This window comes from Corvus brachyrhynchos, unplaced genomic scaffold, assembly GCF_000691975.1.
Source record: "Corvus brachyrhynchos isolate BGI_N302 unplaced genomic scaffold, ASM69197v1 scaffold99, whole genome shotgun sequence".
NCBI classification, from domain to species: Eukaryota; Metazoa; Chordata; class Aves; order Passeriformes; family Corvidae; genus Corvus; species Corvus brachyrhynchos.
Genome location: NW_008239778.1, coordinates 3,386,496 through 3,401,632, shown reverse-complemented (window position 1 = coordinate 3,401,632; position 15,137 = coordinate 3,386,496). Strand labels below are relative to the sequence as shown.

General features: G+C 45.8%; 1 protein-coding gene across 7 annotated transcripts in view; it reads right to left on the bottom strand.

The window, feature by feature from the left end:
- The window catches only part of CLIP2 (CAP-Gly domain containing linker protein 2), a 101,706-nt gene that overhangs the window by 42,520 nt on the left and 44,049 nt on the right, over nucleotides 1–15,137 (bottom strand). For all 7 annotated transcript variants that reach the window (XM_017742998.1, XM_017743003.1, XM_017742999.1 and 4 more), the window contains one exon: nucleotides 2,134–2,672. In XM_017742998.1, coding sequence (XP_017598487.1) covers nucleotides 2,134–2,672 — 539 coding nt within the window. The remainder of the gene's footprint in view (nucleotides 1–2,133; nucleotides 2,673–15,137) is intronic.

Here is a 15,137-nt window from a genome sequence, read left to right as displayed (position 1 = left end):
GGAGAGACTAAGCTTATTCCAGGCTCACTCTTTTGGAGCTATTTATTACACTAACAAGTCATAGCACAAACTTTATCTAATAACATCTGAGGTGGAGAAATTAGCAAGCAAGGGAGGGCAGGCTTTTAAGGATGCACCCTCATTAAAAACAAATAAAAAACACAAACCATCCCTAAAACACAACTCAACAGAAGTTCAGGGGAGAGATGCCCCCTGGTTGTATTCTGTGGCTATGCCAAAATTCACTCTGTGTGGGCCCCACTGACATGAGAAGAGTGTTCAGGGAACAGGTCCTGTCTCAGAGGGGTTATGGTCAGGAGAAGAAAGGGGTAAAACAAGTCTGGAGAACATCATTCCATTGTTTGCCCGGTTCAGAAAGAACATAGATTTTATATTTTGCAGTTTGCATTCTATGACTGCTGCTTCTAAAATCCTAAGTTCTAACCTGAACACTCCCCCCACTCCCTGTAACAGGCACAGGAGAAAATGGGAGCAAACAAACTGATCAAAAAGAGGACAGATCCGCAGGTTAATTTTTCCCCACGTGTGGCTGCTGTAACACACCAACATGAAGCATCAATGCTCATGCAAACAGAACCGTGCTGCCACCCCTCCCTGCCCACCCTGTCCTGGGACTGCAGGGACAGCAGCAGCTTTGCTGCCAGTAGAGATGGGGAGGGATGAGAGGCCGACTCTGCTGAAATCAGGAAGCAGACAGACCCTTGAGCAAGTGTCAGCTCCTGTGCATGTTTTGGGGAAAATTTGAGAAAACAGAACTCTCTCACCTCTACAAACCTACATATTCACACTAGGTTTACAAAGTATCACCCAGTGAACATAAGCAGAACCAATCTTCACTTTCCCTCCTCTGAAAATAACCAACTTTACATTGTTGACATTCTATATAAATAAAATAAAAACTATTGGACAACCCAACATTTGTCCCAAAAGGACATTTGGGATTGGCTCTGGCAGTCCCTGCACACACTCCTGATTCACGTTGACTGTGGAGCCAGTTCTACCAGACACCTGTCATTAAACAGATGTCCAGTCTGTCTGCCCTCCCCCACAACCACTGCTGGTACTGGAACCAGGTGCCCCAAAAAGGAAACACTACATGGATAACTTTAAATGGGATTCACATTACCCAGGATGTGCAAAGACTGATCCCTCTGCAACCTGTCATGGCTGTCAGTCAGAGTCACCTTTACCTTTTGAGATCCAGAGATACTACTCGGGATTCAGTCACAACAGATCTGTGCTCAAATGCTTGGCTCTTCCAATATTTGATACCACACTATGTATCACACACACTAACAAAACCAGACTCTCTTACAGAGCTGCAGGACAGAACTCAGTCTCCCTGTCTTTGATATCAGTCTTTTCCTTCTTCATCTCCTTTGCTAGGACACAAATAATGACAAACTAGGTGGCAAACTTCCAGTAACCCATTCCTAGTGCAAGTGTGGCATTTTGGCTTAAAGTCATCAGGTAGTCTATTCCAAATAATGAAAATAACAACAGAAATCAGATGTGGAGGACTCATCCATCACAACAGTGATCTCTCCCAAAGTCCTGCCATATTTTAAAAATTACTGGAAGCTCCTTTCTGTACAGGAAAGGAGTTTGTGTCACATCTGACATAAGAAAACTGAACCACCAAAAAGAGCAACCAACAGGAGAGATTCTTGCAAGTCCTTTCCAACTATGTACAGCCACATGCAACAAGACACTGCTGCAAATTCCTTGAAAGCCAAAATAATACACTCCATTATGGAGTATCACTAAATTAGAACATAAATGGTTTTGCTTCTATTTCCCTCGGGTTTCAGTTGTTCTCTCTCTGACATCTTTCTCCAGTTCAGGACTTGTCCAATACAAGAAGTACTTTGGAATATGTACTCCTGCACCAGTGTGAAAGAGAGACATGTCCAGAAGACACAACAACCCAAATAACAGTGTAGACGTTTCACGCCTACTTGGCCCCGGCATCTCCCAAGACCATGCTCCATCCCACACCTCACCACCAACCCTGTCCTCCTTTCCTCTCGTCCTGAAACTGACCAGGAACACTCGGTGGGGGGACAAATCCTTGTCCTTTGCCCTTCCAGGGGGACGCCACAATCAACTCACCAACACACGATCTCCAAGCCGTAAGTCCTTCTCCCCTTTTTTCACAGACCCACTGTCTGAGAGGTTTGATCCAGACTCGTTGCCCGTCTTCATGGCACTGTTCAGGACGCTCTCCCGCAGCGGGATCACGCGAGTGGACAGAGGTGGCGTGGCCGTCCCCGAGTGCAATGACAAGTTCTGAGCCGTCAGGGAGTCCACGGAGGGGGCGTCACTCCCTGAGCCCTCGGCCACCGGCTGCCGCGTCAGCTTGGATGGTCGCGTAAAAATCCCCTGCAGCGGCTGGCACTCAAAGTATCGCACTCCTCCGACAGAGCCGTCATTCTTACCCACTGGGTCATCCAGAACAACCCCTGCCCACTGGCCTGGAGCAAATTGTGTCTCCCCAAGGTACTGGATCACACCTGGCTTCACTCCATTCACCCAGACACGTTCGCCCACCACAAAGTCTCCCAGGAAATCATCGCCCACCTCGGCAACCTTTGAACCCGACTTCTCGGCGCTGGTGGTGGATGTGGTACCCTGCTTGTGTAAAGGTGAGCCTGTGAATCAAGGAAAAAGAGGTTTTGGTATAAGGAGACATCCTAGAAGGAAGTCAAAGCACCAGGAAAAGGCATTTACAGAAAGGAAACTTCTGGGACAACTTAGATCGCAGGTTTACACCCTGTGAAGATTAAACCTGAGTGAACCCCATTGCTTACACACCTTCCTCAGCGGGAATGCAACCTGCACAGAATCTCCATCTGCTGCTCAGCTTCTGCAGGTCTCACACAGAACATAAAGAAATGAGCCCACATCTTCATCCCTTTTTACAATACCCCAGCCCCCTCACAGACCCAGAGGGGCTGCACTAGTGTGGATAAGCTCAAAAGCACAGGAGTGGTGGTAAGTGCTTAAGGACCAAAAAGAGCCCAGTGAACTGCTGCTTTGCAGAAAGAAGCCAAAGTCATCCTTTTGCCCAAAAAATAAATCAAAAAATGTATATATTTTTTTTTAGAGGTGTGAGGCACTGATGTTTTAGTACTTGGCAGTATGAGAACCCCACTAAGTGTCCCACTAAGGGCACTAACAGCTCCTGTGGGACCACACAGCTGCCTCCACAAATTCCCCATTTTTCCCAGCTGCTGCTGTGCTCTTTGCTGGAGCAAACACAGCAGCAGACACATGGAGTGTGTTCAATATAAACAGCATCTCTCTAAACAGGAAGCACCTACAGACCTTAATGCACAGCCTTCCAGGGCCGCATGACGTGCATGGAACTCAATATAACTGGCAATAAAGAGTGCCCTTATTCCAGCATCAGCCTTCCAGCAGTGCTCTGCTACCTGGGGAAGGAAAACTGCAGGTGATGCTGGAATTCACTGTTCTGCTCACACTCTCCAGCAGAGTCTTGATTGGCCAAACTCTCCGTAATACAAAAAGGGACCCTTAAATACATGACAGGTGCCTGAATGGGAACAGTCAACCCAAGCAAACAAGACAGCAGTGATGCAACTCTTGCTGACCCCATTGTCAAACCCTCCTGTCACAAACTTTGGGCTTTCAGCCTGGGCCCCAGGGCAACAAATGACAAGGACATGTGAACTTCATTAAAACTCCTGAAGGTTAAAGGGGGAGGTTGAGTAAAGCCCCAAAAGAAACCACAACAGAAACTGAGGACATAAGCTGGCAAAATAAGATCCAGCAAGTCACATACCATGGACCTTCAGCCATCCTCAGCTCTCAGTAGCCCTGAGGTCCCAAGTGTGGCTCTCCCACACAGCTGGTGTAGGGGATGTGTGCAGGAGAAATGATCCCACATATCCTGTGCTCAATAAAAGCTCCCTGGATTCTTCAGCCAAACTTTCAGCTGAAGTTTCTGGGTGCCACCAACCAGAAAAGTCTAAAGCACACCCAAGAAGAAATTTTTATTTGCTACCAGAGAAGGCTGACAGACCACACCCTGAGCAGTTGCAGAGACAAGACAAACTTGAATGCTTATGTGTAATGAACTGTGAAACTTGTTCAGCCTCAGCCATCACTGTGGCTCAGTCTGCAAGGCTGCTACAGCTCTTTCACAAGTAATGGGCCTGACAGATCAGGCTCAGCTCATAGAAAGCCTGAAAAACATAAAAGCTCTCAAAGCAAAAGCTTTCAAAGCTTTGCTAGAGGCAAAGAGGAAGGAAAAAAGCACCAGGGCAATAGCACGAAGAACTTAGTTTCTGCTAAATCATATGTGTTGCAAGGGATCAATGTTGACACTTTGGTTCTCATTAGACTCCAGAAGCAACACTTAACAAATATCTATGGCCACCAGTTTGGGGCCCCTGGAAGCAGTACCTCTGCCTGGTTTGAACCTTATCTGAACAAGAAGAGAGCAGAAGTTAAGGTGTGATTGTACAAACTCCTCTCATGAACAGAAGTATCTCCAACCAGCTCACTGGGCTCAGTGGGCTGGAGCTGGAACAACTCTTGAGAAGATCAGCCAAAGGGGACATGCACAGCATAACACATGGGGAATGTTCGAGAAAATCCCATGATGGGCACAGGAAGGACACTAAATACTGTCCCCAACTGCGTGAATACTGTCCCCAACTGAAAATGTTGGTGGCAACAGAAACCATGGAGCTCCCAGCAGAGCTCAGCCAGCTCCCAGGGAGAACCTTCTCCTGGCTTCTGGACTCTGCACTCGAGGTTTCCTCAACCCCACATGTTCTTCATTAAGTTTTGGGGGCTTTTGGGCAGATTTCTGGCATTCAAGCTTGTGTCGCTCTCAATTTTGTAAGACGGTACACCGAAATGAACTCCATCGGAGGGACAGCATTACATCCAAGAACCAGTTTCACCTTAAAAAAATTAAACCCAAAGACTGTAAGGATGCTTAGAGCTTTCGATCTTTACAAAAGACTTTAAATGAAAAGAAGTGCGAAGGAAACAGGGCTCCATCCATCTGAACTATAAAAACAACCACAGGCAGAAAATAAGGCCACTATTGTCATTTCAATGCTTAATAGCACGAGACAGTAAAGCAGCCAGATTGGGAAGTTATATCTTAAGAAGACTCTAACTTAAATAACCAAAGCTGGCTACAGGAGTTTATCACCAACACTGTCTGTGAAAGGTAGGAGAATAAATTAAATTAGAAACACAACTGACACCTTGGTTTCGTGCTTGGCAGAGCACCCTAACACATAAAGCTTGTGCCACTGACATGTTTGTGCACACGTATGCACCATGTCCAGGACAGCCAAACTCAACCTACTGTGCAGGGAACTATAAGCACATAAAATCTGGGGAGCTCTGCAACTATACTGAGAAGAGATCCAAACTGTTTTTCTAGTCTTACTGGAGCCTGAGTTTCAGCATAGTTCTTGATTTCGGATGTTAGTTAATGGTCAAGATACAGGTCACATTAACTCTCACAAGCACCTCTGCAATGTGGCTGGGATAAGCAAATCCTTCAGCAGCAAAGCTCAAGCAAAGAAAGGCAGGAAGGCTGCCCAAGGCTGAACAAACAGTGCAGCAGGATTTAAAACCGAATTTAGACTCACTGTATTTCACTGCAAGAGCAAACATCTTCAAAACTTACCTGGAGCATAAAAAAAATAAAGAACAGTTCATTGGATTCTTGGTGCAACATTGTCTTCCCCCAAAAGCCAGAATTTTAGTGGAACTTCACACTCTTGTTCATTTTAGGTGCCTGTCTGATAGGCAGGTATGCTGACCTACAGTAATTACAACATCTCAGGGAAACAATCTCATTCCAGGCTCCTGAGCAGTGCAGGCAGAAGCATCATTATTCTTGAGCATTAGGTGAATTATTCAAAAGTTCAGTATGTAAGTAAGGAACTGCCTAGAGGTTCACCTTCTTTATTATGGCCACAATGTAGAAACTTGTGTTTTACATGGCCTTCATTACTCACATATGAAATAATAACCACAGAGCAGCTAATGGGCTTTTGTGCAGCAGTTTTTCAGAGAAGCCAAGAGTCACCATGATCGAGTTGAACTAATTTCTCTTGGCTTTGGATCTGATGGACCCATTAACTAGACAGTCAGACAGCATCCAGAGTAGTCCAAGTAGACTGAGCTCTGACGCTCCCAGGTAGGTATCTGGTCACCAGCCTTTCAGAAGGCAAATGGTAGCAATGAGTAACTTGACTTCAATCCCATGAGTATCTTAGGATAGCCCAAAAGTGAGATCAGCTGATGGCACTGCTCTCAGAGATCTGACATTGGAATCACCACTCTCCAAGTACCTCTTAGAGCTGAAGGGAAAGCCACCCAAGAGGATTGCCATGAAAGAACCCTGAGCTTTTCCAGCCTATAGACATCTAAGGAGTTGGTCTATTGGTCTGTGACACTTGGATTTGCTGTTTTGAAGAAGAAAAGTCTTCTTGTTCTAGTCAGACTCCCCAGATGAATGCCAAAAAGTTCCAAAAAACTCACTAAGAAACAAGCTCCAAGAAACAGCACAACAAGGGTACAGATCTCAGGTATGAAACTGATAAGAGTTACACAAGAGAAACACACCCAATGGAACAAACCGGGTATTTTCTACTCCAACCCTGCCAGTACCTGCTGATGCCAATCAAGAAGCCACAGGAACTCTCTGGATGTCACTACTGGGCATCTAACTCAACAGCTCACCTGGAAGCCAGCAATGAGGAAAGCTCTTCCTGCTTGATCCAAGAGGATCTCCCTGTGCTGCTCTGTCCAGCGCAGACCTCACTTGCTAGTCAGGACTGCGACAGCAGCTCCTGCCTTCCTCCTCTCACTGGGACCAGGCTCCAAGACACAACAAGCAGTGAGCAGGATCTCTTCCACTTGGGCTTTCCAACTTAACAACCCTATTGTGTTCATTAGCTGGCTCATTCTTTTTGGATTAAATGGGCTTCCTGTAGGTCACAGCTTCCAGGGCTGAACAACAACTTTTAAATCAAAGTCACACAGAGCATCCACTAAATGCACATCTTATCCAGCTCCAAATCTCTACTTTTCCTTTGGCCTTCACAAAGCCTACACATTAACCCCCACTATGGCAAACCTGGTGCTTAAGGCTCTTTCTGCAAACTCATCCCATCAGTTTTAGGGGCCCACACTGACAGGGCACCAGTACTTCAGAAGCCAAATTCCTACCAACCAAGAGCTGAAGAGGTTAAAGGTCTAACTGAAGTTTCAGCCTGTTCACATGGCTCTCGTTACTGTGTCAATGAAAGCCATGTGTCCAAAATCCCTGGAAGCACAAAGGCTTCTGCAAAAAGGGCATGGACTCTTCCAGCTCTTGGAAACTGCTGCAGGAAGGAGTGAAGAGAAGCTTTGTACAGTACAGGAGCAAGAAACTCCCCCTCAAGAAAGCTCTAGAAACTGAAGCGGGAGGAAGAGAGCACTTGCTCTGCAGCATCAGCATCCTTTCTCTGCAGGATCCCTGACAGCATGCTCAGCCTTGTGCTATGTTTAAGTCCCATCCACATCCACTGAACCCATCCATCCCCTCACTTCCTCCACATCTTCTGACCTCCCACAGCACTCTCTTAACACCAGGCAACTGAAACAAAGGGGAAAGGAAACTTGTATCTAAAGGGGAGGAGGGAGAGGAAGGGAAGAGCAGTTTAGCATGAGAAGCAGCGCACAATGAGTGTTGCCCATGTATTTCCTACTCCCTTCAGAACCCTTTTGTAGTCTGACTGCTCCCAAGATACATGCCAGGCACCCCAACTGCCAAAGGACTCAGAAATGCAACAGCCTGTTGTGTTGCTATGGAATCAAGAGACAGGCAGTTAATTGATAAAATGGAGACGCACTAGATTTAAAAGAAAGAGAAAAGAAAAAAAAAACAACCCAACCAAAAAAAAAAACCAACCCAAAAACAAAACCCAAAAAACCCCCACCCAAACAAACAACAACAAAAAAAACCCCAACAAAACAAAACAAAACAAAAAAGAAGATAGATTCGAGAGTAGCATCTTGTGTAAGGGAGGGAGAAATAAGCACAAACATGAGATTTACAAAATAGCTTTGCAGTGCCCCTAAAAGAGGTCTTTTCTTTCCTTTTCTATTTTAATTTTCTGAGGTTTTTGCACTCAAATATCATCACATCACAAGACAGCCTGATAGGTAGCACAGAGTTGCCCACCTACTCCTGGCTGCGTTCCCTCTCCATGGTAATCAATAAGCTTCTCATCCACTATCCACCAACAAAAAGTGCACCAGCCTGGCAGAACTGCCACTGTCACAAGACTGAAGGCACTTCCCCCTCACGTCACTGGCTCGTTCTGTAGATGCCACTAACCTGTGGCAGGAGGCAGGCAGGGCAGCAAGTTCTGCAGTCTGTGAGAATCTCAAAGTGCAGCCTTGCAACCAGACTGGTCAAAAAACTTTTGGTACCAGCTCTGCTCCTCGCAGCTCGGGCAGGGCTTCAGGACAGTCCCAGGACCAAGGACTGTAATGCCCATTTGAAGCCAAGACAGATTTTGTCAGTTGGAAAACCCCACTGCTGGCCACAGGGGTGCCAGCTAAAAGGAATAACATCTGGTTTTACTGCCACAGGGATTATGCAAGAGCCTTGGAGGCATTAGAGCAGCCTGGCTGACTGTTTGGTTCAATGCTCTGATGACGAGGTAGGGATGACAGTCAGACACTATCCCTGCTCAGGCTGCAGCCTGTGCTCAGGGCACCAAACATCTGTGGTGGATGATACAGCCCCATCCAACAGCCCACCACCCTCCACTGTGAGCTGGAGGACAGCACGGTCTTGTCCTTACAGCCACATAACTGTCAGCTCGTGGTGCAGTGGTTTTTACTCATCTATTTACATTGCAGTTACTATAAACTTCTCTGGGTCTGCAATGCCACTTCATCTCCAAGCATTACACTGCAGAACTTACCTGATGGAGAACAGTGCTCATCAGAGCTTCCCCTCAGAGGGGGACAGTCCAGAGCATCTGCTCCCTACCGCCTACAGCAGCTAGTCTACTGGGCAAGAGAAAAGAAGGCACAACCTGCTGCACCTCCTGGAGCTGCCACCTGTGCAGGGAGCCAGGGATTCTTCCCTTGGCAGCATTAGCAGCAGCCACACAGGCACAGCCAAGGCACCTCCCATGGGAGAAGGGCTGGTGCTTGCTGCCTCCACAGCACTCACTGATGGTGAGGCCTCGACACACAGAATTTCTAGGTTCCCACACAGGGATTTGAGCTTCTCAAAGCAGCTTGGATTACATAAACATGAGGCTGTTAGCAATCAAGTGAAAGCCAGCCCATTGCCACATCCAAATTCAAATTATCAAGCACAGCAATGAAGCAGCTGTTTTCTGCAAGATTTATCATGGCCCTTTCAAGCTGCAGGATGAGGCAGAAACAGAGAGGGAAGAGGTGCCTGCGAGAAAAAGCAATACTTTGCAGACAATAGCCAACTGCCTGGCAGCACACTGTGGGAGGAAGGAGCCCCAGAGATTTATGGCTGACTTGGAAACAACAACTGAAAGCTCTGCAAGTTCAAAGCTGAAAAGTTTGGGCTGTGATCTGGCACAGAGGCAAGCTGTGCACCCGGAAAATCTATTGCCCCTGCTGCTCCCTGGAATAACCCCAATGGTGTGAATATTAAGATCTGATACAACTTCAGCATCCCTGGCCTTAGCTCCTTTGAAGAGAGGAGACATACCCAGAAATAAAACTGCAGTGAGGAGGAAGACAGTAAGAATGAGAATTATGAATGAGAAGCAAAACCGAGTAAGGACCACTGCAAAGATGTCTTGCACTGAATGCAAGGAGATGCCCATTGAGACAAATATTTGCCTCCAGAGAGACAGCTGGGAAGGGCAATGAACCTCAAACAGACATCCCAAACAAAGGCTTTCTTATAAAGGTCTCATTCAAGATGCTGACTGGTACAAAATCTGCTCTGCCACAGGCGAGACGCACATTCTTGGTGCCCGCTAGAGATGGGAGGGATGGAGGAGCTGGGGGGGGTTACCAGCTATGCTAGATCAAATCCAGTATAATTCTGAAAAGAAACAAACAGCAAAGCTACATATTTGTGTGAGGATTTGAAGTTTTTTTTCAAATAAGCAACGGTATTCAATGAAATATGCAAAGCAGATTGGTTTTGGCAGCACAGAGCACAAGGGAGGCGAGTGACTAGTAGCAAATGCACAAGGTTTCCTTCACTGAGGGATAATTACCTTGCAGCGTAGGGATGGATCTATTCATCTCAAGATTAGAGTCTTAATTTTTATGTAATTATTATTTTTAAAACCATAAGTATATTCTTTCAACATTCACTTTTCAATACTCTATTTAACTTTTTCAGCCTTACAGGACCTATATATCATACCTCTGGAGAAGCATTTTTTCACAGAAAATAATGAAAAAAAAAATCCCACAATTTTACCAGTATTGCAATTTAACAAAGATTGGAACACCCATATCTTCTTCCCCAGCGTGTGCCACCCTTCATCTCTAGAAATAACATACAGACACATTTGCAAAACTAGAATTTAATAAGCCCCAGGTTAGTATGTTAAAGTAACCCAGGGTGTATTACAACATAACACAGGCTCTATTCTTCCTTAAATAAATAATAAAATCACTTCAGCTAGAGAATATTCCACATAGAAGCATTATTCACTTTATTCACCATAGCTTATTCTGACTAGAAAATACAGTTTTCCATTCAAGCAAGCCCTTAGCTCTAAAGACCCACTAAGTTTTGTCCCACTAGTCCTGTAGCCAAACTGGGTTACCTCACACAGACCATGAAAGTAATGAAAGACTTAAGGGCAGAAAGGAGCATTAGAAAGCAGCCCAGGGTAACCTGTGAGATAGCCCTGAGAGCAAAAACACCAACTGGGAGGGAAATACTTACAAGGAAGGCTCCTGCCTGGCACGGGGAGCTTCCTTCCAGCAGCCCCAGTGCCGCACAACTCCCCGTGAATGCCCGGCACACACTCGCACACGTCCTTGGCTGCAGAGCTCCAGTCACGCCGTATGTTCAGTTCTCTATAAAGCTAGCACAAAGCTGACTTCTTGGAGCCTTTTCTTTTCAAAGAAGCATGGAGAAGCTCGGGAAGGAGCTCAGCCTAAACCCACCATGCCCACAAACCCCAGCATACACACACACACACGTGCACAGCTGTCCGCGGTTTCTTCGGCTGTGGGAATCTGTAAGGCGCAAGTGTGGTTTGGGGGCTGCTGTGATGGAAGTGAAGACAGCTGCTCTCAGGGAGCTGATCCAATGACAAAAAGAAAGAAAAGGAGGCAGACACAGGTCCTTAATGAGACATTTATAAACGATTTGCCAGGCAGAACACTGGCACTAGCACAGAGAGAAGAACAGTCTTGGGACACCTTCTGAACTGAAGAAATTTATCTTGAGCACCAAACACTGTAAAGAGCAGCCAAGTAAAGCATAGTGCTTTCTCTACACCAGAAGAAGTAATTGAGCAGCACGGTTTTGAAATGTCACAGCCTTTTTACATATTGGAATTTTGCTCAGGCATCATTCCCACACAAAACCCACTTGGATGGACTCTGGGACCATTCCTACAGCACCAGCTGAGATGAGCAGCCAAGCAGTGCATTGCTCAAGCACGTGCACACAGAAAGGCCACTGACTTATTCATTCAGAAATAATAGCATTAGCTCAGTCCCAAACAAATGTAGAATAGAAGGTACCAAAAAAAAGAGCCTGGCTTTGTCCAGAGGGCAATTATTACTTTCTGATGAAACTGGAGCCAGTTTAGGGAATCCCAGCAGCTCCCTGTACTGGGAACAAGATGCAGGAGAAGTTGCTGTGGGTGTATAACTCAGGCTGTTTACTCACAGGGCATAACCTGAGCAGCCATGCACACGCAGATTGACTGCACCTCTAACAATCCATGGGAAAGAAAAGTTAAATGACAGCAGACAGTCTAGTTTGATTCCAGGTTGGGTACAGACTGCCTGTGGGCACAGTATTTACTCCAGCTATGCAACAAGCATTATAACCTCTCGTATATCTTCACAGTGCTCAGTGATCTGGTTAGTCCAGTCAGGTCAGATTAGCTTGAGTGTGGCACAGTATTTTCCCTGGTGTGACAGGTGATGAGCTGTGCCACTCATACCTGTGCTCCCACTGCACTCTGAGCACTGCAGAGGCCCACATGCCCCCAGCTCAGGCTTAAAGCATCCTTTATTCAGTACGTTTGTGCAGCTGGAAGCTGCAAGCTCAGGCAGTGAGTGTTCTGCTGGCACCATGGAGTCTCCCCATGATAAGGGCTAGACATGTAGCAATAGAGAACAGCAGTAAGATCTTCCCCACTCCTCTCTTGACAGATAACCACTTCTCATTTCTACCTGCTGAATCTCAGAAATATTTCTTTGGTACAACCACAAGCTCTGACTTTCTAATTTTGCTTTGCTCTGCTTCCCTCTGGCAGGAGTTGGGATAATCTTCACAATTGCTCTTTACAAGAGCTGCCAGCCTGCAGCCACAAAGGGTATTTCCTCATGCCCTGTCTGCAGCTACTCTTGAGAGGAGAAGTAGAAAAATTTAACACCTGACATGTAAGAATGAAGGAGGATGCTTTGTTAGCTCTTTATCTGCATGCTGAGAGGCTGGTTTTCAGTGTAACCAGCTATGCAGTTTGAACCGCTGGGATGGTACCAGCAGACAGACAAGCACTAGGCTTTCTACCTTGTATGTAGTTTTTCCCCTTCCTCAGTAGAAACATGACATCAGTACAATTGCACCATCTCCTTGAGTCGTCCACCTGAAAGAGGGAGGTTCCAGGGGCCATCTGCAGCACCCCAGTATCCCAGAGGAACTATAGGAGAGATAAAGATAACCATCTCATAACTGCCAAGCAAACCTGGGCACAATCCTGGGGCTGCACTGTACTGAACACAGCTCTGATTCATCACTCCATCAGCCATTTATTCCTACAGCCATACATGCATGCACAGAGCAGGCTACACAGCACACAATGGACTGATTGTACACAGCCCCACGCTACACAGAATGCAGAGTTTGTTGGGCTGGCTTTGTTTTCCCTAATCTAATAAAAAGGATATTTGAGAGCAGATTAAAGTCATCTACTTTATTCCAAATACCTGGCTTAAACAACTAAGTATCCAATTCAAAAGGCAATGAGCTGTACATGAACAGGCATCATTTGCAGAAAAGCCAAGTCACCTATTTGCAGGGGATGCCTAATTTTTTTTTTTTTTTTTTTTTTTTTTAGTTTCCTAATTAACACCCCTTTCCCAGTCCTTATTTCACTGACACAAGGTCCCCAAAAGCCAAGAAAGCATCTAGACCATTTGTGTTCCTTCCCTGGTTCACCATGAGATATAGAGGACAAGGAGCGATGGATTTATGGTTGGCTGGGACTGTATGGCTGATCTACTCTGACAACACAGCCCCAGTTTCTAATCTTTTCCTTTTCTGAGTCCATCTGCACAGTGCCAATACCACAACCTAGCTGTGACTCTATCACCCCACTGTACACAAGGTATGAACTCAAAGCAAGGCTAATCTCAAAGACATTTCCTCCAAAGACTTTTCCAGCTTATGTTTCTCAACCGCTGGTATTGTTTTGTCTTTGCTCCAGAATTTCTCCAGCTCCATAAGCTGCTGTTCTTCCTTTCTGCAGTCACCACAATTTTTTCTTCTGGTCATCATCAGCTGTTTTCTCTGCCTTCTCTCTCTCAGGTATGTCACAACCTTTTATCCCAAGTACATCCTAATGTCATTTAACACAACAATTTTATTTTCAGGTCACATGACCATGTATTCTGAAAATAGCATTTTTTTCTAGTTTCAGTGGGGGTGTAAAGTAACAGGGATCATTTTCAAAAAAGCCAAGTCGCCTATTTGCAGGGGGATCCTAATTTTTTTTTTTTTTTTTTTTTTGGAAGTAAACATGACCATGATCCAGATCTGATCCTAAAACACAAGAGCTACAATACAAACATTGACCCCCCACAGCAAGTGTTCTCAAACCCAACAGATCTAAGCCTCAGTGACCACCAGAAATGACATCTTACACCATTCCAGGAGTGATGGTAGGCAAAGTGAGCAGCAGTGGTGGTGGGGAAATTGATTATGTGAAGTGAGAGACCACAGATAAAGCTTGGGAGATGAGGAGTTGAGCTGCACCAAAGACTGAGCACAGGGCCCCAGTAGGCACCCTGAGCACACACTAGGCTCCCTTTCCCAGCACACCTTACAGGTATAAAAGACTCACACGTGAACTATGCCTCTCTCTCATGACACTGTTTCAGCAGTTTATCAGATGATCAGTTTTAGGCTTTTATCTTCTGAACACCCAGCCAGGGCAGAGTCAGTCACTGAGGATGATACCCCCAAGCCCTTTTTAGGGTTCAGAATTTTCTCAACATCATACCATCCCTACCTGAAATTCTTCTGTTTAAATCTCCATCAAACCCTTCTAATTTCTAGCAAGTTTTTTGGGTTTTTTTCTGAGCAAATACCTCCAAATAAAATATTCTGCAGAAAGCATTTCTGTGAAATAAGTTATACAGCAATACAAAATGCTCCTGTCATCTTCAGGGACATGAATCCCAAACAGCTGTGTAGACTGAAGTGTGAAATAAGACAGGCATGTGCAGGACAGAAACTTGCCCCATAACTCAATGACTGCACACCCTCAGCCAAATTCCAAAGGCACTAATGTTTACAGACACGACACTTCAGTCACTGGAAAGGATGAGGGGAAGCGGTATCAGAGAGGGAAGCTGCTGCTCCTGTGCCCGGACTGGGAGGACAAAAGGCCAGAAAAACCTGCTGGCCAAGATAACTTCCACTTTCACCTCTGACTTACAGGATGACATGGGCAAGACCTACTTCTTTAAGTTGTCTTGTGTGTAAGACATGGGTCATACTGACCTTCCTAACAGCCTTCAGGCTTTACACGAGGTGGTGAGGCATTCAGAGTCTTGAACAGAGAGGTTACACGTGTGCATAGGAGGCTTATAATTACAGAAAGGGAGAACGACTTACAGTTCCTGCTTGGTAGGAATTCCTCAAG